Consider the following 22150-nt stretch of genomic DNA (forward strand, 5'->3'; position numbering starts at 1 on the left):
GATAAATATTTGAAATCTCAGTCTCCATTTCCTTCACATCCTATTCTCGTATCCTATTTCATGTGGATAATGCAATCAAATGGAAATTTGGCCAAGTTATTTCTTTAACAAGGATCCTTCCTAAAATAAATCCCTTTTTTGTTATCATCTGGGTCAACATAGTATTCCAAAATGAATTCTGATTAACAAGCCTTTAACACTTTGCTCAGGAGGTGTCCATCCTGCAATAAATCTCAAAGCCAAATCATTTGTTTAGGCAAATTCAGGTAATGAAATAAAATGCAACCAAGAATTAGGTACCATTGGCAATAAATAATTCATTATCAAAAGTTGTAGAACACTTGCATAAATTTATTTCTGGCTTCAAAGAAAATCCCTTAATTAGACTCTTTAATATAATGACACTGTATTGGCCCTAAGGATGGGTTTTAGTCTGTGGGTTATTTCGTGTCAGCATTGTATTTCCCCCAATATTGTGTCACTTCTGCTTCCTTTACCAACTACAATAAATGTTACTATATCACTTAAAGGTGTCTCAGCCCGAAATGTCAACTGCTTATTTCTCTCCATAGATGCAGTCCGACCTTCTGAGTTCTTCCAGCACACTGTACGTGTGTTACTATTTCACTGGGCTTCTGAGGCAATTTGTCCCCTGGCATTTTGCCCTGGATACTGGTGGACATCCTCTGAGGACACAGGCATGCCTACCCCTCATCTGGTGACCATCTCTACCTCTCTCTCCTGTATCCATTGCATCAGAGCGAAAGCTGCAGCACTTAGTGAAGAGCGGTCATCGGTAAGACCCTCGGTGTTGATACTGTATACTGCAATCTCCTCATCACCAGAAGGACAGAATACCCAGAAATTACTCAAGCATTACTTTAGTACTGTTGTGAACCTTGTGGTATTAAACCAGGGCAGACACAATCAGGAGATTAAGTACAATGGTCACTCAGTGTTACAGATGATTTACTTATTTATTTCATTGAGGTATGGCACAGTAACAGGCACCTCAGGGACAATGAGCCTGCATCCTCTCGGCCACCCACTTCAAAGCTACGTGTGACAGTGAGCAATGTCCATGTAACTGGCAATGTCTGTGCATTCAACTCTTCATGCAGTTAGCCATCTATGCTCCTCTCTGCGCATGGCTGTTGAACCCCTCATGATCTTCCTCCACATCTTCACAAGTTTCCAAATGAAAACCCTTGTAGACCAAACTGCCATAAATTCCTTTTAATGTCAGAGCACTGTCACAAAACCAGCTGTAACCATCACACAGCATAAGAAGTAACTAATGCAAGGACTATAGAGGAATGGACTAATGCAAAGATATAAAATATTCAAGTTTGCACAGAATCATGAAAGTTATCAGAATCTGGAAGGGGTTTATTGTCACTGACCTATGAGGTGAAATTTGTTGTTTTGTAACAGCAGTACAGTGCAAGATCTAAAATTTGTTATGTTACAAGAAATAAATAAGTAAAGCAAATGAGGAATAGTGAGGTAGTAGTCGTGTGTTCATGGGCTGTTCAGAAACCTGATTGCAGAGGGGAAGAAGCCGTTTCTAAAACAATGACTTTGGGCCTTCGGGCACTTGTACCTCTTCCCCAGTGGCTGCAATGCATGCCACCTTCAAGAAGCATCGCTATTCTGGACTTTCTTCCCCAACTTCCCTGCAATCCTTCACTTGAATAGAATTCCATTGGAAGCCCACTGGTGAATCCATACCCATCAATCCCCCTACCCATGGATCAACTAGGCATATACTCTCTGGAATTCAGAAGATTGAGGGGGGATCTTATTGAAACGTATAAAATTCTAAAGGGATTGGACAGGCTAGATATAGGAAGATTGTTCCCGATGTTGGGGAAGTCCAGAACGAGAGGTCACAGTTTGAGGATAAAGGGGAAGCCTTTTAGGACCGAGATGAGGAAAAACTTCTTCACACAGAGAGTGGTGAATCTATGGAATTCTCTGCCACAGGAAACAGTTCAGGCCAGTTCATTGGCTATATTTAACAGGGAGTTAGATATGGCCCTTGTGGCTAAAGGGATCAGGGGGTATGGAGAGAAGGCAGGTACAGGGTTCTGAGTTGGATGATCAGCCATGATCATACTGAATGGCAGGGCAGGCTCGAAGGGCCAAATGGCCTACTCCTGCACCTATTTTCTATGTTTCTAATCCGTCAGGATGTACCTTCTGAATCTGAACCAAACAGTATTTTAAAAAGATGAACGTTGCCCCTGAATCTTTCACAGCCATCTGAAATTTTAAATCTGTGCAGGGGATTGAAAACTGCATTCCACTGAAATTCTTCATGATTTGAAACACTTTTCTTATTTTCTGCTCTGAGGAGAACAATTCCAGTTTTTCCATTGTAATAATGGAGAAAACTGTCCTTTAATTTTTCAGTAAGATGCAATTAACTAATTCAGTATTGAAATGTTTTAAAAATCAGAGGAATCTTTTACTCTATCCCTCACAAATACAAACTCACAGTTGTACACTCACATACAGAAAAGCATTGTGTAAGTATGCTCTTACCATCCATATCCAGCCTCTGCATGATGATTGCAAGTTCCACCTCACTGGGCATATAGCCCAGGGATCTCATGGCCATGCCCAGCTCTTGCTTTGAAATGAACCCATTGCCGTCGCGATCCAAAACTCGAAAAGCTTCTCTTATTTCTGTTGGAGTACGCAAAGAAAAATATAAGCTCCAGACTAACAAAATGAAGAGCAAACTTACATTTATCATAGTTCTTCAATATCCACAGGCTGCCTCAAGTCTCGTGGACACCCTGGGGTCCACAGGCTCTTGCTTAATTATATTGGTCTATGGCATAAAGAAGGTCGGGAACTCCTGCATTAGAGCTACCAAGTACGTACAAAAAGCACTGAATGTAATGTGGAAAACATGGAAGCTTACAAAAAACACCAGAAACAGCAGTGAGCTCATGACCAGATTATTCACTACGCGGAGAAGTACTTGGCAGAGTATGTTACCATCGGGAGTAAGTTACTGCACTGACAGATAGAATGCTGGACCTCTAGTCCAGAAATCTGTTCAAATCCCACTGTGCAGCTGGGGAAATTAATTAAATAAACAGAACTTAATTAAATAAGCCTGTTAGACTCCGTGAAACAACTGGGTGCAGTAAATTACATCTAGTTCATTTAGTTCTTCAGGAAGGTAACCTGTCATCCTTACTTAGTTTAGTCTGAATGTGATCCCAGACCCACCAATGTAGTTGACTCTTAACCGTCCCTTTAGTTCAGGAGAAAATATGAGAGACAGTAAATACCCACATTGGCAGCACATGCACATCCCCTGAATGCATATCAATGCTAAAACAACCCCAGGTTCTGTTTACCATTGTGCTGATCCAACAGAATATGGAAAGTGCACTTTAACAGCAAAATCATAAACAGGCTTCAGCAGACAGCTTTACAACTTCATTGCCACACAGAACAAACAATATTTTCCTATGAAGCCCCCATTAAAATAACTTATGGCTTCGTTAAATAAAATTGGTGTCAGTCCTGACAAAAACAAAATAAACTGAAAAATAGTACAACCCCTATGTCTTCATCCCTATCAGTAAAGCCAACCAAAAAGTCACCAGCACCAGGCTTCCCACCATCAAGATTATATAAACAGATGGATGGTGGGAAACAGCCAGCAAGATCACGAAGGATCCCACCCAGCCTGCTTATGGACTGTCTGGCCCACTCCCATCAGGGAAGAGGCGACGCAGCATTTACTCTAGGACCACGACAATCAAGAACATTTACATCGCCCAAGCTGTCAAGCTAATCAACACCCCCACCAATGTCCCACATCTTTTGCTACTAGCACACAAAGGAACTTACACTGCACACAAAATGTTGTCACCTGTACCTCGTTGGTATGTTAAGTATATTTTTACAATTGTGCACAACCACATTTCCTTTTCTGGTTTCTGATGCGAACGGCGCTGACGACATGGAGTTTGCGATGAATTGCCTGTAGATTTCAGAACTGGCTTATTTATACTGTTCTTATTGAAGAAATTATTCTTCGCACACGTGTTGTTGTCACTGGGCAAAAAAATTGAACAGCCAAAGATTTTTGCACACACTGGTCATTACAAATTAGACAGCACATTAACCGCCACTCATTAAACCACCCCAACATCTGCATCAGACACTTGTCTCCACAGCCTATCCCCCCATGCACTGCCATTTTACAGTTACTTGTAAAGTGTGTTTTATAGGATTGCTATTATATTTATATTGATTGTGTTTTTATGCTCATTGTGTTTTTTCATGCTGCATTGGATCTGGAGTAACAATCACTTCATTCTCCTTTGCACTTGTGCACTGGAGAATGACAATGAACAATCTTGAATTTTGAAATGACGTATGCAGGCAATAGCTACACAAACAAAGGCAGCATCTGTAAGCCCCAGCAGCAATGTCTGCTCGTGTGATCTCAGTGAAAACACTGAGATTAGTCTCAGGGCTAAAGAGGAGAAAAATCAGCCAGCTTACAATTGTAGTTTCCATCAACTGTTTGATGCTGTAAACCGTGTGTTGCCTGGCAATATCCAGAAGACAAAGCATCGACCTTAACTAACATGCTCCTTCACAAGGAAATATTGTACACGCAGGCTGAATTTGACTGAATGCTGCATTACCACCCACCAGTTTTTGGGATGGAATATTTTTGGTGTTTTGGGCAACGTGAAGCAAAAAAAAAAACTGATGGAAGAACTCAGCAGGTCAAGCAGCATCTGCGGGAGCAAAAGGAATGTGTCAGTGTTTCTGATGGAAACCCTATGTCAAGGGGAAGGAGGAAAGAAGGCCATTATATTGGTATGTGTGCGGCGGGGTGGTGGTGTGGGGGGAGGTGTTAGGACAGCAGCTGGTTCCTGATGGGTGGAAGCAGGTGAGGATGGGAATAATAGATAAATGGAACCAGGAAGAGGAGGGAAAATTAACTCAAAAGGTGATCAAAAGGAAAGAGAACCTGGTGGAGCGGTGGGAGTAGGGATAGAACTCAACAGGTGCAGGTTACTTGAAACTGGAAAATTCAACTCAACATCAGTGGTTGTAAATGACCCAAACAGAATAAGAGCAGCTCTTCTAGTTTGCATTTGGCATCACAATAGCCATGGAGAAAGTTGAAGACAGACATGTCAGTGTTGGGATGGGAAGAGCAGTTGAAGTTATCTGCAACTGGAACCTCAAGGTCATCATTGCAGACAATTGATCTCACTATGATTGATCTCACTTATATTGAGGAGACCACATCCAAATGCAATAGACCAGGTTGGAGAAATTGCATGTGACAAGTGGAGTCCACCTTTTATTCTATACACATTTCCCAACTACTGGAAACTCTATAATGTAGCTTCAGCTGATCAGGGGTTCCCAACCTAGGATCCACTGGCCCCTCGCCTCAGTTAATGGTAAGGGTCTATGGCTTAACAAGGGTTGGGAATCCCTCCAGTAGATGGAGCTGGATTACCTGGTTCTCAGAGAACTCCTGACTCAAGAGGGTAACCAACAAAAAAAAATTCTGCAGGACTTTTGTTTGTGGTCCTGAGCCAACTCTCTATCCTTGACCCTGTCATACAGCAGACTCCGGTATGCCAAACCACAGCTTAAGTCAAGTTTATCCTCTTATGACAGATGGGGTTCTTATTTAACTTGAAGAGGAGAAAGAGAGCACTTTCTTTATGTTGAATTTATAATTTACTAACATGTATGAATCCTAGTATGAACAATGGAAGCTGGAACAATGAATGGGATATAGAAAGCATTGTGATCTCACAGTCAGAGCTTTCCAAAGTATCTAAACTTTACCCTTCATTCAGGTAACTTGCATCAGACCAGTCTGCAACTCTTCACTGCATCTATGAACACTGTGTAAATAACTTGTACTTTATAAACTCACCAGATTGTTGCAGGATTTCAAAATGCCACAAAAAGTCCAGCAGACCCCATACCTAAACCACATGTCTTGTATCTCCTGCTCTTTGTTGTCTGGATAGCTGCTCTTATCCGGATGACTCCAGTAAACTACTGGGAATGTTTGCTTAATTGCCTTAAATCTATTACATTCCTGCTCTGAAAACTACATTTTTAAACCATTTGCAACTTTCCCCAAGAACTCAGTTCTTAGCCTGCCTTGTTTTCAATAGCCAAGCAGAGCTGAGCACAGTGCAATTTCCAATTCAGCCTTCAATTTCTTGCATAACCCAAGTGGATTTGTCCATTATTTTGTAACTGTTCTCAATCTTCCACTAGATATTGAATTACTGGATCAATGCAACAAAACAAAGGAAAGTGCCTTCCATTTAGTAGCATGATCAAATCATTGCAGAGTTATCTGCAATCCCCTTGTAATATCCAACTAACTATTGTGACCCATCACCATGACGTCACTGAGAAGGTCCAGAGCATGAAGATGTGTTTTGGACATCACTGTGAACAATGGTGTAGAAAAAAGACATGGGATTTTAAAAAATAATTATGTTTCCATTTCATTTTGATCATTTGAGCTTATTGTAACTTGGAGATGGGCTAATAATTAACTATCTGCCAAACTAGTGAGAGAGCTCAGTGTTGGATTGGTTGGGAGAGGTTGCATGCAAAATGTTGGACAGTTCAGGTGACCAGGGCCAAGACAAGTCTGACATGATGTATGCAACCTCTCCCAACCAAGACAATATCCAATCAGTAAAGATAACCACCATTTAGAATCACCAAAGGGACTTCTCTCAATTTCAGCATTTTATCATAATCAACAGGGAAAAAAATCTTAATGCACAATAAATAGCTTGAAATATAGTGTCAAGAATTACACCACAACATAAACCCTCATAATCTGCTCTCCATTAAGGGTTCCAGTATCTGCCACATCAAAAGAAAAACTCAGATGTGTCAACAGTTACAGGGGAACAAAGAACTTGAAACACAAGGAAAAGCAGTTTGAGAACGCAATCCTTCAGAAATAATTCATCTGCTGGAAGCACCCAAGAAAGGTTTCAATTCGAACAGAGTGATCACAGTGTTCAATGATCAACAGTGCAAGCACTTGTGCACCAAGACCTCATTATCAGCTCCACTGACTCCCTCATGATATATTGACAGAACTTCACAGATCTTCTCCCTTGCCTCATAAGTGCATCTCTGACAGTCAGTTCCTGAAGATTTATTGATTCTGAAGACATCCATGCAAGTGAAAGCAAGCTAATTTCAGATCATCCTATGATGCATGACGTGTCACTGGTATTTTCTCTGGTGGATACTTTCAGGAAATAATTATTAAATGTTTTAACCTTTTCTGTTCAATCCAGCTTGCTTCGTTATGTGATCTGAATTCTGCATTGATAAACTTCAACGTCAGAATCAGATTTAATATCACTGACATATGAAATTTATTTCATGGCAGCAGTACAGTACATTAAAAATACTATAAAGTACAAACAGAAGTAGCACAAAACGAGAGCAAAAATAGTGAAGTTGGTTCATTGTCTGTTCAGAAAGTTGCTGGCAGAGGGGGAGAAGCTCCTGTACCTTCTCTCTGATGGTGGTATTAAGAAGAGAGCATGTCCTGGGTAAGACTGTAATTAATGATGGATGCTGCCTTTTTTTCTTCTCTACAATATGGAAGAACTGTTTACAACCCTGGTCAATATCCACAGGAACGTTTAGTTCAAACATACCATTGCTCGTCCAGCTTCCTTTTTTTTTTGCATTTGGTGATCAGATATCAAACACCAACAATGAAATGTACAAGTTATTTTCATTTATGTTTGTGCGGCTAATTTTCGTGGCATTTATGCCTCAAATATGTATGCCTACGACAATAAATTTGAACTTGGGAGTTATGAACAGCCAGTTATAACATGTTTCCAGGATGCCGCACCCTGGCCTAACCAAAATCTTTAAAGCTCAGATCTCAAATTTCCAATAGCCCAATTTAAATAGCGCTTTTTAAATATAAATGCGCTCAGAGTGGGTAGGTTTGGTACTTGTGTGATAACAGATTTTTATTATCACTTCTGTACCCTCTGGGAGGGTCTCCGACCAAAGGACACAGACTCAGAGTACAAGGATATCCCTTTGGAACAGAGGTAAGAAAGTATTTCTTTGGCCAAAGGGTGGTGAATCTGTGGAAGTCACTGCCACAGACAGTTCTGGAGGCCAAGTCATTGGGTGTATTTAAAGCAGAGGTTGACAGGTTCTTGATCAGCAAGTGCATCAAAAGTTATGGGGAGAAGGCAAGAGAATGGGATTGAGAGGGATAATAAGCTCTGTGGTCACTGTACCGGGTTCCTGCTGTACCTAATAAAGTGGCCACTCAGTATATGTTGCTGTAGCCCAATCACTTCAAGGTTGGAAGCGTTGTGCAATCAGATTTGCCCTTCTGCACACCAGTGTCGTAATGTGTGGTAATTTTAGTTACTGTCACCTTCTTGGAAGCTTGAACCAGTCTAGCCATTCTCCTCTGACCTCTCTTATTAGCAAGGTCTTTTCACCCCATTCTCTGTAAACGCTAGAGACTGTTGTATGTGAAAATCCAGGAAACCAGCAGTTTCTGAAATACTCAAACAACCCCATCTGGCACCAACAATCATTCCACGATTAAAATCACTTAGGTCAGATTTCTTCCCCATTCTGATATTTGGTCTGAACAACTAAACCTCTTGACCATGTCTGCATGCTTTTAGGCATTGAGTCACTGCCACGTGATTGGCTGATTAGATATTTGCATTAACGAGCAAGTATACCTAATAAAGTGGACACCTAGTGTAAATGATCAAATGATGGCGCAGAGTCAATGGCAAAATGGCCTAATTCTGCTCCTATGTGTTATGGTATTTTGGTCTAAGATGGAGCCTTGAAACTCATGCCAGGTCAACTGTGTTAAAGCAAAACATCAGCTGTTGTCCTTTAGCTCAAAATTTATTTCAATGACTTCCATGGAATGAATGCCATGAGCAAAGTACAATGCACTAATACAACATTATAGCATACTTAGTGTTACTACACAGGGATGAATTTTCAAGCTAGTGCTTCTTGATAGGTAGAGTCTGTCTTCCTTGGGGCAAAGGAAGCCAAGAGATGATGTGCCAAAATTGTGACAGACATTGCTCGAGTAGATACCCGTTCTTTACTATGGGAGAAGAGAATAAAATGAGAGGGCATAGGGTGAAGATGAGAGGTTTAAAGGAATTAAGTTTTCACATGCAGAGTAGTAGTTTTCTGGAATAAACTACCAGAGGAAATGGTGGAATCAGGAACAGCAACTACATTTAAAACAACACACACAAAATGCTGAAGGAACTCAGCAGGTCAGGCAGCATCTACGGAAATGAATCAACAGTCGACATTTTGATCTGAGAGCCTTCTTCAGCACTGGAAAGAAAGGTGAAGAAGGATAATTAGAAGGTGATAGGTGAAGCTGGGTGGGAGAGAAAGGTAAAGGGCTGGAGAGGAAGGAATCTGGTAGGAGAGTGGACAGTAGGAGAAAGGGAAGGAGGAGGGGACTGGGGGGGTGATAGGCAGGTGAGAAGAGGTAAGAGACCAGAGTGGGGAACAGAAGTCATGGGGAGAAGGAGAGAGAATATTTTTTTTTACCAGAACCAGAAATTGTTATTCATACCATCAGGTTCACAGCTACCCAGATGGAATATAAGGTGTTGTTCCTCCACCCTGAGGGTGACCTTATCTTGGTGCAAGAGGAGGCTATGGACCAACATGTCAGAACGTTTAAAAGATGTCTGGACAGGTACCTGAATGAGTAAGGCAGAGATGGATATGGAATTAATGCAGGAACGCAAGAGTAGTAGAGATTAGTATGACAGTCGGCACAGATCTAGTGGGCTGAAATACTGCTTCTATGCTTTACAACTCTAAGACTATTTTGTAGATCTAAAGTTACACTAGCAGTAACTCGCAATGCGCTATATAGTACTGTTTGCGGGTCGTACTCAGATTCTGAAATGCCAATTCACTTCCAAAACTCTTACTTTAGGTTCCAGGAATAATTACACAATAACCTGGTAAATATTTACTCAATTTGTAAAGACGAGACTGATTATGGACAGTCAACATGACTTTGTACATGGAAGATAATGTCTCATGAAGTTGATTGAATGCTTTGAAGTAGTAACCACGAAGGTCAATGAAGTCTATGTGGATTTCAGTAAGTCTTTGATAAAGTCCCTCATAGTATACTGCTATGAAAATTGAGTCTCATGTAATCTAGGGGGGAGCTAGCTGATTGAATACACAATTGGTCTTAAGGTGAGAAGCAGAGGGTAATTGGGGAAGGTTGTTTGTCTAGAGTGGAAGCCCATGACTAATGGAGTACCCCAGGGGTCAGTACTAGGTCCATTGCCACTTCTCATCTTTATCAATGATTTGGTTGTGACTGTACTAGGTGGTGTCGCTGAAAGCGAAGGTGGTTATCAGAATTAATAGTGGGATCTTGATCAGCTGGGTAAGTGGGCCAAGGAATGGCAAATTGAGTTTAATTTGGATAAGTTGAAGTTATTACATAAAATCAGTGTAGGACTTTCACTGTGAATGGTAGGGCCCTGAGAAATGTTGTGTAATAGAGGGACCTAGGGGTACAAGTACATGGCTCCCTGAAAGGTAGCCAGGGTGGTGAAGAAGGTATTTGGCACGCTGGTCTTCATCAGTCAGGGTACAGAGTATCTAGTTAGCTTGTTATGCTGTAGTTGTATAAGACAATGGTGAGGCTACATTTGGAATATTGTGTTCAGTTTTGGCCACTCTGCTATAGGAAAGATGTCATTCAAATGGAAATAGTTCAGATTTACAAGGACGTTGGAGTGAGTTCAAGTTCATCCTGCAGGCCACTTATGAAACTACTTCTATTTCGTCTTGTTTTAAATATGCTTCTTTTCCTGAACTGTGATCAATGGCAGCTGCAATTTCCATTTTGAGGACGTATATTTGGGCTGACTGAGCAACCTGCTGCTTTTGCTTCTCCTGGGCAGTTCAGCAAGGTTGAGAGAGGATTGTACAGCCACTGTTTCCTGATTGCAAAAGGCAAACCAATGGTCGGCTCAATTACACCTCACCAATTAAAGCGGCAAGCAAGACTGAAGTCGACGAGGACGAGAGAGGAAAAGGAGCAGGCGTTCAGCGCCGTCTGCCTGCGTTTGACTGCCTTTCCTCTCACTGCAGAAGGTGCAGATTCAATCGCCTCGGCACAGCTTGTGGCTGTGGGACTCTATCCCTTGTGGAACTCTGCAGTTTGAGATTTAAAGTTCTTAGCACTGAAAACATCTGCAGATGCGGACTCATTTTCGCAGGACTCTGCGGTTCATGATCCATGTGTTTCCTGTTACTTTTTTTAAAATTATTTGCGTGATTTGATCAAGGCGCTTCGGCGCAGAACCGGCTTTGCAGTTGAGGCCTGTGTCATCGACATAACGCCAAACTGAACCGTGGCTCTGGATCCTGCACCACTTCGTGTACTCTGAAGTTTAATGTTTAAGATTCTGTGTGTTATTTGCTCGCTTTTTGCTGCTTGCACAATTTGTTCCTTTTTCACACGTTAAGTGTTTGATGTTTTCTTTAATGGGTTCCATGGTGCTTCTTTGTTTTGTGGCTGCCTGCAGGAGTATGTGATTTCAGGCTTGTATGCTGCAAACATACTCTGAAACTGTACACACGTGCAGTATACCGCCAAATGAAACAACGGTCCTCCAGACCAAGGTGCAAAACACAGTACACATAACACAAAGTAATGTTACCAGAAATAAATTAACAAGGTGCATGCATGATAAAGTTAAAAAGTAAACAGTATAATGTGACAGGCCCATCATATGTGATGAGACCGTATAAAGAAATTCATATGTTGGGGCAGGGAGTTCATAGTCTTATAGCCAGGGGGAGAAGCTGTTTCCCATCCTAACAGTTCTTGTTCTAATGCTACGGTACCTCCTGCCCGATGGTAGGGGGTCAAAGAGATTTTTAGGTGGATGGGAGGGTTCATTGACAATGCTAAGCACCCTACGTACACAGCAGTCCTGAGCAGGTCAAGACTTTATTTTTAATTGAATAATAGGAAAGTGAAGGGTTATCTTATAGAGGTGCATAGAATTATGAGGGGCATAGTTGTAGTAGTCAAAGCAACAGTCTTTCATTCACGGAGTTGGGGAATCAGGAACTCGAGGTCAATGTTTTAAGATGAGGGGCAAAAGATTTAATAATAACCTGAGGGGCAACTTTTTCACCCAGAGGGTAGCAAGTGTGTGGAATGAGCTGCCAGCGGAAGTGGTTGAGGCAAGTATATTAATAACATTTAAAAATACTTGGACAGATATATGGAAAAGATAGATTCAGGGGGATATGGTCAAATGGATTTAGATTAGATAGATTAGTCAGCATGGACCAGATGGGCTGAAGCACCAGTTTCCAGGTTGTATGATTCAATGATAACTACCCAATCAAATCTGTGATCCTTTCCAGAGACAAACTAGCATTGGTATAGCAAGTGAAAATGATAGCCTCACATTCCACTTATCACATTTATCATGGTCATGAATGCCCCTTCTGACATCCGTTATGTTTGTGAAAGGTTACTGTGCTGAGAACTCTGCAGATGAAGCCTCTTTGCCAACTTGTCTTCATGCACCTCAGATAAGCCGAAATTGGGAAAAAGGGAAGATGGGTGCACCTTTCAATCCATAAACTCAAGCATGAAGAAATCCAATCAAACTTTAATCTGGCCATGGTTCCAGCAATTAATGAGCACTTCTTATTGCTCTGGTGAAGCCACCAAAATTGGAAAGCATGGAGGTCAAACAGACTGAGTACAATTGTTTATCTATTTATTTATTTATTTTTATATTTGCAGTCTTTTGTGTGCTGGTTGAACGCGCAGTTGGTGCGGTCTTTCATTGATTCTATTATGGATTTAAGAATGCCTGCAAGAAAATTAATCTCAGGGATATATATGGTGATATTTCTGCATTTTGATAATAAATTTACTTTGAACTTTGAAGTGGCAGATCAAATTTCTGGTGAAGGGAAATGGTCGGGGTTGAGATGGATCGCAGAGTAATGAATGTCATCATATGAGCCACCTATTATGCATCTTGTCAACAAACATTCAGTGTGACAGCTTCATCAATATAGCAAGTGGTGTAACCCACATGGCTGACCAAGGGAATGGATACCATTTTTGATCTACAGAAATCCTGCAGCATCCAAAAGCAGCCCTCTTAAGTCCATTTTCATCCTCAGATGTTTTTTAGTTGATGCTGAAGTCTCAGAAAATTTCAAAATCAGAGCCAGCCCTCATATGAGAGAAGCTAGGAAACTTTTTTTTTCATAGAATGGTGTCAAAAGACTAAATCACTCTCATTCACCATGTACTACAGTCTGCCATAAGTTAATTTTCCACAAGATTGCCTGGAAAATGCTCAAAGCCATTTATTTATATGTAGCAAAGGTTAAACCAGGTGTAGAATTTTGACAAACATGGTGTATTGCACACCTCAGGTGCAGAATGTGGGTGGGGGTGCCAAGCTGAAGATTTATGTGTCATTTTACTTCCGCAATAAGCTTGTGTGCCAGCAATTGTTTAGGTTAAGTGTAAATCCACAAGCGAAATGTTCATAATTCAAATACTTGGAGGCCTCTGAAGATCCATCCAATTCAATCACCTGCTCTTTTAGTGATCCCTTGCAGCCTAAAATGAATTAGGACATTTATTTAAACCTTGTTGCATGCACTGGGGCAACTTTCACACATCCAAATGTACAGAATGTAGCCAATGAGAATCTGGAAATGATAAGTTCCAGAGAACTGGCTATTTCAAGACGAAATATACATCTTCAGATGCAGACACTTGAAACAAAGGTCCACATAATTAAAATCATCATGAATATGCTGCCTACGATTCTGCCCCAGTTTGGTACTCTGGATTTTCTAAAACTCTCTGGTAGCAGATTGATCACTGTCAGGTATTATTCAGAATAACCCCAAATCATCATAAAAACAAGTAAATACAAAACTTAACGTAATATTTTGGTACTTATCTCAGCAGAGTAAACATATTCTAAAACTCGGCCTGTCATATTTACAAACTAGCATTTCATTCTCCAATTGCTGTATGCTCTGGCAATCTCTGCCTCCTCACTGACAATCAACATGAGGTACACCTCATGGAAGCACATTTAGCCCACTGCTCTACTCTCTCTACACTCATGACTGTGTGGTTAGGCACAGCAAAAATGCCATCAGTAAATATGCTGATTGCACAACTGTTGTTGGAGAATCTTACATGGTGACTAGGAGACATACAGGAGTGAGATAGAACATTAAAGGCTGATTTATACCTGTGTGTCAAATGTACGCTGTAGGTACGGCATAGCCTCGTACCCTACACTGTATTCTACATCGAACCCTGCACCGTAGCCTAACGCGCACCTCTCCCAAAATGTAAAAACACATCGCGGCGACGCAGACCAAACAACTGTGATTGGTCCGCTTGGTAGCATCGCATTTCCTCCTACGCTGCAATAGCTTCCCATTGGGCGACTGAAGGGCAGGGAAGGAACTCTGGCCACAATGCTTTCCATAAAGCTTTACAGACCTGCAAAATTATGGAGGACCCTGTGCTTGACGTCAGTTTGTAGCTAGCTGCTACAGCCTGTTGACTTCCATCTGAAGCTAAAACTCAAATGGTGATTGCCAGTCTCTGAGTATACAGTGCGTACACTGATGCGAAATCAATGGTTGGAGGCTATGAACTAAATCATCAAATCTACCTGCCGATATCTGAAAATATTTGAAATGCATTTCCTCGTCCACATCTCTCAGTGGCCGGACAAGCACAGAAAATTCAGAAAAATCGCCATTGTTTGAAGTTCGAGTTTCTTCGCGTTGAGTTTCAACACGAAGAAACGCAACACAGTGGCATAGGAACCCCACTGCCAACTAGCGTTTTGGCGGTGAATTGCAGACACACCAATGCACAAGTATAAATGCTCACAACGGCGTAGCCCACTTGCGTAGGCTACGGAGTAAGCTAGTATGCACAAGTATAAATCAGCCTTAACAATGCACTCAACAGCAGTAAGACCAAGGAATTGATAATGGACTTCATAATGGGGAAGTCGAAAGACTACATACCAGTCCTCATCAATGGATCAGCTGCAGAAGTGGTGAGCAGCTTTAAGTTCAAGGGGCTCAATATCTCAGAGGATCCATTTTGGGCCCAACGGACTGAGACAATCACGAAGAAGGTATGCGAGCAGCTATACTGCACTAGGAGTTTGAAGAGATTTGGTATGTCACAAAGATTCCAGTAAGTTTCTACAGATGTACCGTGGAGAGTATACATCGCCATCTGGTATGCAGGCTCCAAGGCACAGGATTGGAAAAAGCTGCAGGCCCAGCCAGCTCCATCGTGAGCACTCGCCTCCCCACATAGCTTACGTCTTACGTCACATGTCACATCAAGGACATCCTCAAGGAGGCAGCTTTCATCATTAAGGATCCTCACCATCCAGGACACCTCTTCTCATCGCTATGATCAGGGAGGTACTAGAAAAACCTGAGGACACACACCCAACGTTTTAGGAACTGTTTCTACACCTACATCATCAGATTTCTGGATGGTAAATGAGTCTATGAACACTGTCTCACGATTTTGTTCTCCTTTTTTTACCATTTATATTTTATATTAGATATCTCATTTTTTATGTATTGCCACCACAGAAACGACATTCACAGCATATGTCAGTGCTAATAAACCTGATTCTGAATTTTTATTTCATTACTGGTACTTTTTGTCCTGGCATTAAAATGTTATCAAGTCTACCACTGATGCAGTAGGTCCCTACCTTGACTCAAGAAGGAAGTTACTCTTATAAATTTTACTGTCTACAGTCTCTTTCATTGCTGCATAAGTACCAGCAAGGGAACATTTGATAAGATATCAATTACTGGACCATCAAACGCAGACCTTTTCCAAATGGGGAACGTATTTCTCCGTCCACAGCAAACAGATCTCAAAGTCAAGCATGATATTTCATCAAGTCATCATCGTTTTAGGAATGGCTTGAAGATTAAAGTTTATTTGAATCTGACTACTTGTAGAGCTGCCTTGAAAGCAGCATGAACCTACGGGCAAATTAGCAGAGTGTGATTGAAGTTGCCAGGTTTCTTCTAGCATCAAACCTGGAGGTGTAAGCATCCTGGAATGTTTCATTCTGCAGCAAAAAAAATCAGTGGATTTCCCAAAAAAATGCCCCAGTCAGGTTCAACTGTTGGTAGACAAATGGGCTTTGCAGAAAACCCAGAGGACCATCTCATCTCCTGTATTGGGTTCTTTTATTAACTTATCTTCAAAAATTATTGAATTATTGACATAAATTATCGAATATGGATTCTCATTATGGCTTGAAGGAATCTTGCTTGAATGTTTACAGTATATTCTACATCAGCAATGCTACACACTTCATGACAGGATGAGCTTTTGTACAAAATTTCTCACCGTCCTTTATTTTTCTGCACTTTGGCAAGCCCAACATGGCTGGACTTCTACTCCCAGCATATAGGCAGAGACTAAGGACTGCAGTATCAGTGGGGAGGACAGCGAAGGTATGGTCACTGATGCAGTCATGGGTCCCCAACTGCTTCAAAAGCAGAGCAATCATGCCAGTGCCCAAGAAGAGCAGAGTGAGCTGCCTCAGTGACGAGCAGCCAGTGGCACTCTCATTTAACTCCTGCACGAGCAAAGACCGGGAACCATGGCAATTTGCCTACCACTGCAACAGGTCCAGAGTGGACACAATCGCAGTGGACACTCTCCACTCAATGTTGGAGAACTTAGACAATGGCAAAACTTACATCCGGCTGCTTGTTTACCAATTACAGCGTAGTGATAAACACCATCATCCCCTCAATATTAATCACCGGGCTTCAGTACCTCCTTCTGCCACTGTAACCTCTACTTCTGCACCAGGAGACGACAGCCAGTACAGACCGATGAGGGCGTCTCCACACTGACAATCCACACAAGCATGCTTCAAGGTTGTAATGTCCTGTCTCTACACTCATGACTGTGTGGCTAAGCATACCTCAAGCACCATGTAGAAATTCACAGATGGGAGAACCGTTGCTGGTAAAAGTCTCAGATGGAACATGTGTGAGTCCCTGTTGAAGGGTCAGTGCTGGAAAGGGTGAGCAGCTTTAAGATCCTGTGTGTTAACACCTCTAAGTAGCAGTCCTAAGCCCAACACATTGATGAAATCACAAGGAAGGCACGCCAGCAGCTCTGCTTCTTTGTGAGTTTGAGGAAGTCTGACTGGGTGCATTACAGCCTGATAAGGAGGCTCCAATGCAAAGGATTGCAAGGTGCTACTCTGGGTTGTAGACTTAGCAATTTCTATTATATGGGCATAACTCTGCCCACTAACAAGGCCATCTTCAAGAGGTGGTGTCTCAAGAAGGCCTCATCCATCATTAAGGACCCTCACCACGCCAGATATAACCTCTCATTACTGTAATGATGGAGGAGGTACAGGAGCCTGATGACCTGCGGTCAACGATTCAGGAACAGCTTCTTCCCCTCCATCATCAGATTTCTAAATGGTTCATGAACCCATGAACACAAGCCCTTTATTCTTTTTTGCACTATTTTATAATTTTAATGTCTTTGCACTATACTATATGAATAGCTGCAATAAAATGACGTGTATCAACCTGATTCTGGTTTTCAAGCAAAAAAGCTGCTCTAGCTGTCATTCCTGTATATTTGTATCTCCTCTGCTGTCATCACTTCCAAGACGTTAATATGTCAAAAAATATTTTCTTTTGGAAACAACTGAAGAAGAATCTCTGGTGAGATTGATGCATTAATTGACAATTGTGAAAAGATGGCTCTAGAGTAGTGGTTCCAAACTTTTTTTATGGATTGAGCCCCTACCATTAACTGAGGGGCTTGTGGAACCCAGGTTGGGAACCACTACCCTCGAGATCAGAGTTACCCCAACAAAAGGCAGACAGGACGAAGATTATAAACTCTGTCACCCACTTGTATTGACTTAAGACACTCATAGACTGCCTACTAATTATAAATACCCATATTCAGAAGCTGAAATGATGAGAAAACCAGCAACATTGTCAGCACCATCATTATGATGTGAGATGGAGAGTAATTTTGGGATTGCTGCGGATGCACAGTTAAAGACAGAGATTTCAAGGATGCCATCACTCATTTTGCACCGTCATAGTTTACTGGAAAAAATCAATGAATGGATAAAAATTTAGATATTACTGAATTACTCCCACCTTAAAACACTCTGATCTGTTGCATGAAGAGCAATTGAAACTTTAATAACACTGAGTTTTTAGTGCAACAATGGCACAGCTAATGGAGCTGTTTCCTCACTGTTCCAGAGACTGGTTCAGTTCTGATCTGTGATGCTGCCTGTGCAAAGCTTGCATGTTTTCCCTCTGGCCACATGGTTACCGGTTACCTCTCATCTTCCAAAGATGCGGACTGTAAAATTGCCCCCAGTATAGAAGAATGTTAAGATCTGCGCAGAACTTGTGGGAGTGTGGAGAGAATAAAATGAGTTTAGTGGAGGATCTGTGTCAATCGGGGGTACCTAACCTGGGGACAACTGACCTTTCGGTTAATGATAGGGCCCATGGCATAAAAATGGTAGGGAACCCCCAGTGTAAATGGATGTCTGATAGGCAGTGTGGACTCAGTGGGTCAAAGGGCAGTACTCTGTACTGTTTATGAGGAAATCTCATGGAAATGTACAGAATAATCAAAAGGGCTTGGTAAGCAAGATCAAGGGAGGATGTTTCCTTTGACTCAGACGTCAAGAGTAAGGGATAGGCTATTTAGGATATAACGAAGAGAAATTTCATCACTTCATGGTGCTGAGTCCCTCAAATTCTATGTCCTGGAAGGCTCTGGAGGTTTGGTTGTTGGTTGTCTTGAAAGAGCTCATCACTGGAAGTCCAGATGTTAAGGGCTAAGATGAACCATCTGAACGAGCTACCAATTTCACGATCTCCTGAAGGATTTGGCAAAGCTGACTCTTGAGAATGCAGGTATGTCAATCGCTGGGGGTGCATGCTCCGACAAAGCTCGAGAGCAGAACACCATCACGTGCCCAGCTCCATTACGCTGCACCATTGAGAGTGACAAGCTAGATTAAAGCGTTGAGGCCCAAGAGTGGAAAACCATAAGACCATATGACATAGGAGCAGAATTAGGCCATTCAGCCCATCGAGTCTGCTCCACCATTCCATCATGGCTGATCCTGGATCCCACTCAACCTCATACATCTGCCTTCTCGCCATATACTTTGATGCCCTGACCAATCACGAAAGGATCAACCTCTTCCTTAAATACACCCATAGACCTAGCCTCCACCACAGTCTGTGGTAGAACATCCCACAGATTCACTACTCCCTGGCTAAAAAATTCTTCCTTACCTCTGTTCTAAAAGGTTGCCCCCCAATTTTGAGGCTGTGCCCTCTAGATCTGGACACCCCCACCATAGGGAACATTCTCTCCACATCCACCCTATCTAGTCCTTTCAACATTTGGTAGGTTTCAATGAGATTCCCTGCACCCCCCCCCCCGCATACTTCTAAAGTCCAGTGAGTACAGGCCTAGAACTGCCAAACGCTCCTCATATGTTAACACCTTCATTCCTGGAATCATCCTCGTGAACCTCCTCTGGACTCTCTCCAATGACAACACATCCTTTCTGAGATATAGGGCCCAAAACTGTTGACAATACTCCAAGTGCAGCCTGACTAGTGTCTTATAAAGGCTCAGCAATTTCTCCTTGCTTTTATATTCTATTCCCTTTGAAATAAATTCCAACATTGTATTTGCCTTCTTTACCACAGACTGGACCCATTAATTAACCTTCTGGGAGTCTTGCACAAGGACTCCTAAGTCCCTCTGCACCTCTGATGTTTGAACTTTCTCCCCTTTGAGATAATAGTCTGCTCTATTGTTTCTTTTACCAAAATGCATTATTGTACATTTCCCAACACTGTATTCCATTTACCACTTTTTTGGCCATTCTCCCCATTCATCCTGCTTCAATCGCATTGCTTCCTCAGAACTACCTATCCCTCCATATACCTTTGTATCATCCACAAACTTTGCCACAAAGCTATCAACTGCATTATCAAAATTACTGACAAACAATGTGAAAAGTAGTGGTCCCAATACTAACCCATGAGGAACATCACTAGTCACTGGCAGCCAACCAGAAAAGGCCCCCTTTATTCTCACTCACTTCCTCCTACCTGTCAGCCATTCCTCTATCTATGCCACTGCCTTCCCTGTAACACCATAGGATTTTATCTCGTTAAGCAGCTTCATATGAGGCACCTCATCAAACGCCTTCTGAAAATATAAGTAAATGACATCTACTACCTCTCCTTTGTCCACCCCGCTTGTTACTTCCTCAAAGAACTCTAACAGATTTGTCAGGCAAGATTTCCTTTTACAGAAACCATGCTGACTTTGACTTATTTTATCATAGTCTCCAAGTACCCCAAAACCTCATCGTTAATAATGGACTCCAACATTTTCCCAATCACTGAGGTTAGACTAATTGGCCTATAATTTCCTTTCTTTTTCTTTCCTCCCTTCTTAAAGAGTGGAGTGGCATTTACAATCTTCCAGTCCTCTTGGCCAAGCCAGAATCAAGTGATTCCTGCAAGATCATGACCAAAGCATCCGGTATCTCTTCAGCAACATTCTCAGGACGCTGGGATGTAGTCCATCTGGTCCAGGTGACTTATCCACCTTAAGACCTTTGAGCTTGCCTAGCACATTCTCCTTTATAATAGCAATGGCATGGACTCCAGCTCCCTGACACTCACTGACCTCTGGCACACTGCTGGTGTCTTCCACATTGAAGACTGATGCAAACTACCCATTAAGTTCATCTGCCATTTCTTTGTCCCCCATTACTACCTCACCAGCATTATTTTCCAGTGATCCAATATCAACTCTCATCTCCTTTTTACTCTATATAAATGAAAAAACTTCTGGTATCCTGCTTTATTGTTATTGGCTAGTTTGCCCTCATATTTCATCTTTTCCTTTCTTATAGCTTTTTTAGTTGTCTTTTGTTGGATTTTAAAAGCTTCCCAATCATCCAAACTCCTACTCACTTTTGCTACCTTATATGTCCTTCCCTTGGCTTTTATGCAGTCCTAACTTCCCTTGTCAGCCACAGTTGCCTACCCCTGCCATTTGAGAACTTCCTCCTCTGTGGGAAGTATCTATCCTGCGCCTTGAAGCATATCTACCCCAGAACCTTCTGCCATCATCCTCACCAATATCCTCCTCCGATCCACCGGGGCAAGCTCCTCTCTCTTGCCTCTGTAATTCCTTTTATTCCATTGCAATACTGATACATGTGACTTATGCTTCTCCCTCTCAAATTCCAGCATGAATTCAATCATATTATGATCACTGTCTCCTAAGGGTTCCTTTACATTAAGCTCCCTGATAAGACCTGGGATATTACACAACACCAAACCTAAGATAGCCTTTCCCTGAGTAGGCTCAAGCCATCTTGAAGCCATTCAACAAATTCCATCTCTTGCAATCCGACACCAACCTGATTTTCCCTATCCCCTTGCATATTGAGATCCCCTATCATAATTGTGTCATTACCCTTACTACGTGCCCTTTCCAGCTCCCTTTGCAAACTCAATCCCACATCTTGGCTACTATTTGGAGGCTTGTATATGATTCCCATAATGGTTTTTTTACCCTTGCAGTTTCTTAACTCCACCCACAAAGATTCAACTTTCCCTGACCCTATGCCATCTCTTTCAACAGATGTATCACTTACCAACAGAACCACACTACCACCTATGCCTTCCTGCCTGTCTTTTCGATACAAAGTATATCTTTCGATTTTAGCTCCCAACTGTGGCCTACTTTCAGACACAACTCAGTGATGCTCACAACGTCATACCAACCAATCTCTAATTGCACTACAAGTTTGCCCACCTTATTCCCAATGCTACGCGTATTCAAATACAGCACCTTCAGTCCTGCATTCTTCACCCTTGCGAATTTTGCCACTGTGGTACAACTTAA

The 22150-nt window shown here is 41.9% G+C and overlaps 1 protein-coding gene across 1 annotated transcript in view; it reads right to left on the reverse strand.

The window, feature by feature from the left end:
* caln1 (calneuron 1) overlaps nt 1-22150 on the reverse strand; it is a 443115-nt gene that overhangs the window by 398006 nt on the left and 22959 nt on the right. The window contains exon 3 of the mRNA XM_063031141.1: nt 2548-2691. Within this exon, the coding sequence (XP_062887211.1) occupies nt 2548-2691 (144 nt within the window). The remainder of the gene's footprint in view (nt 1-2547; nt 2692-22150) is intronic.

The sequence above is a fragment of the Mobula hypostoma genome, chromosome 23 (assembly GCF_963921235.1).
Source record: "Mobula hypostoma chromosome 23, sMobHyp1.1, whole genome shotgun sequence".
NCBI lineage: Eukaryota > Metazoa > Chordata > Chondrichthyes > Myliobatiformes > Myliobatidae > Mobula > Mobula hypostoma.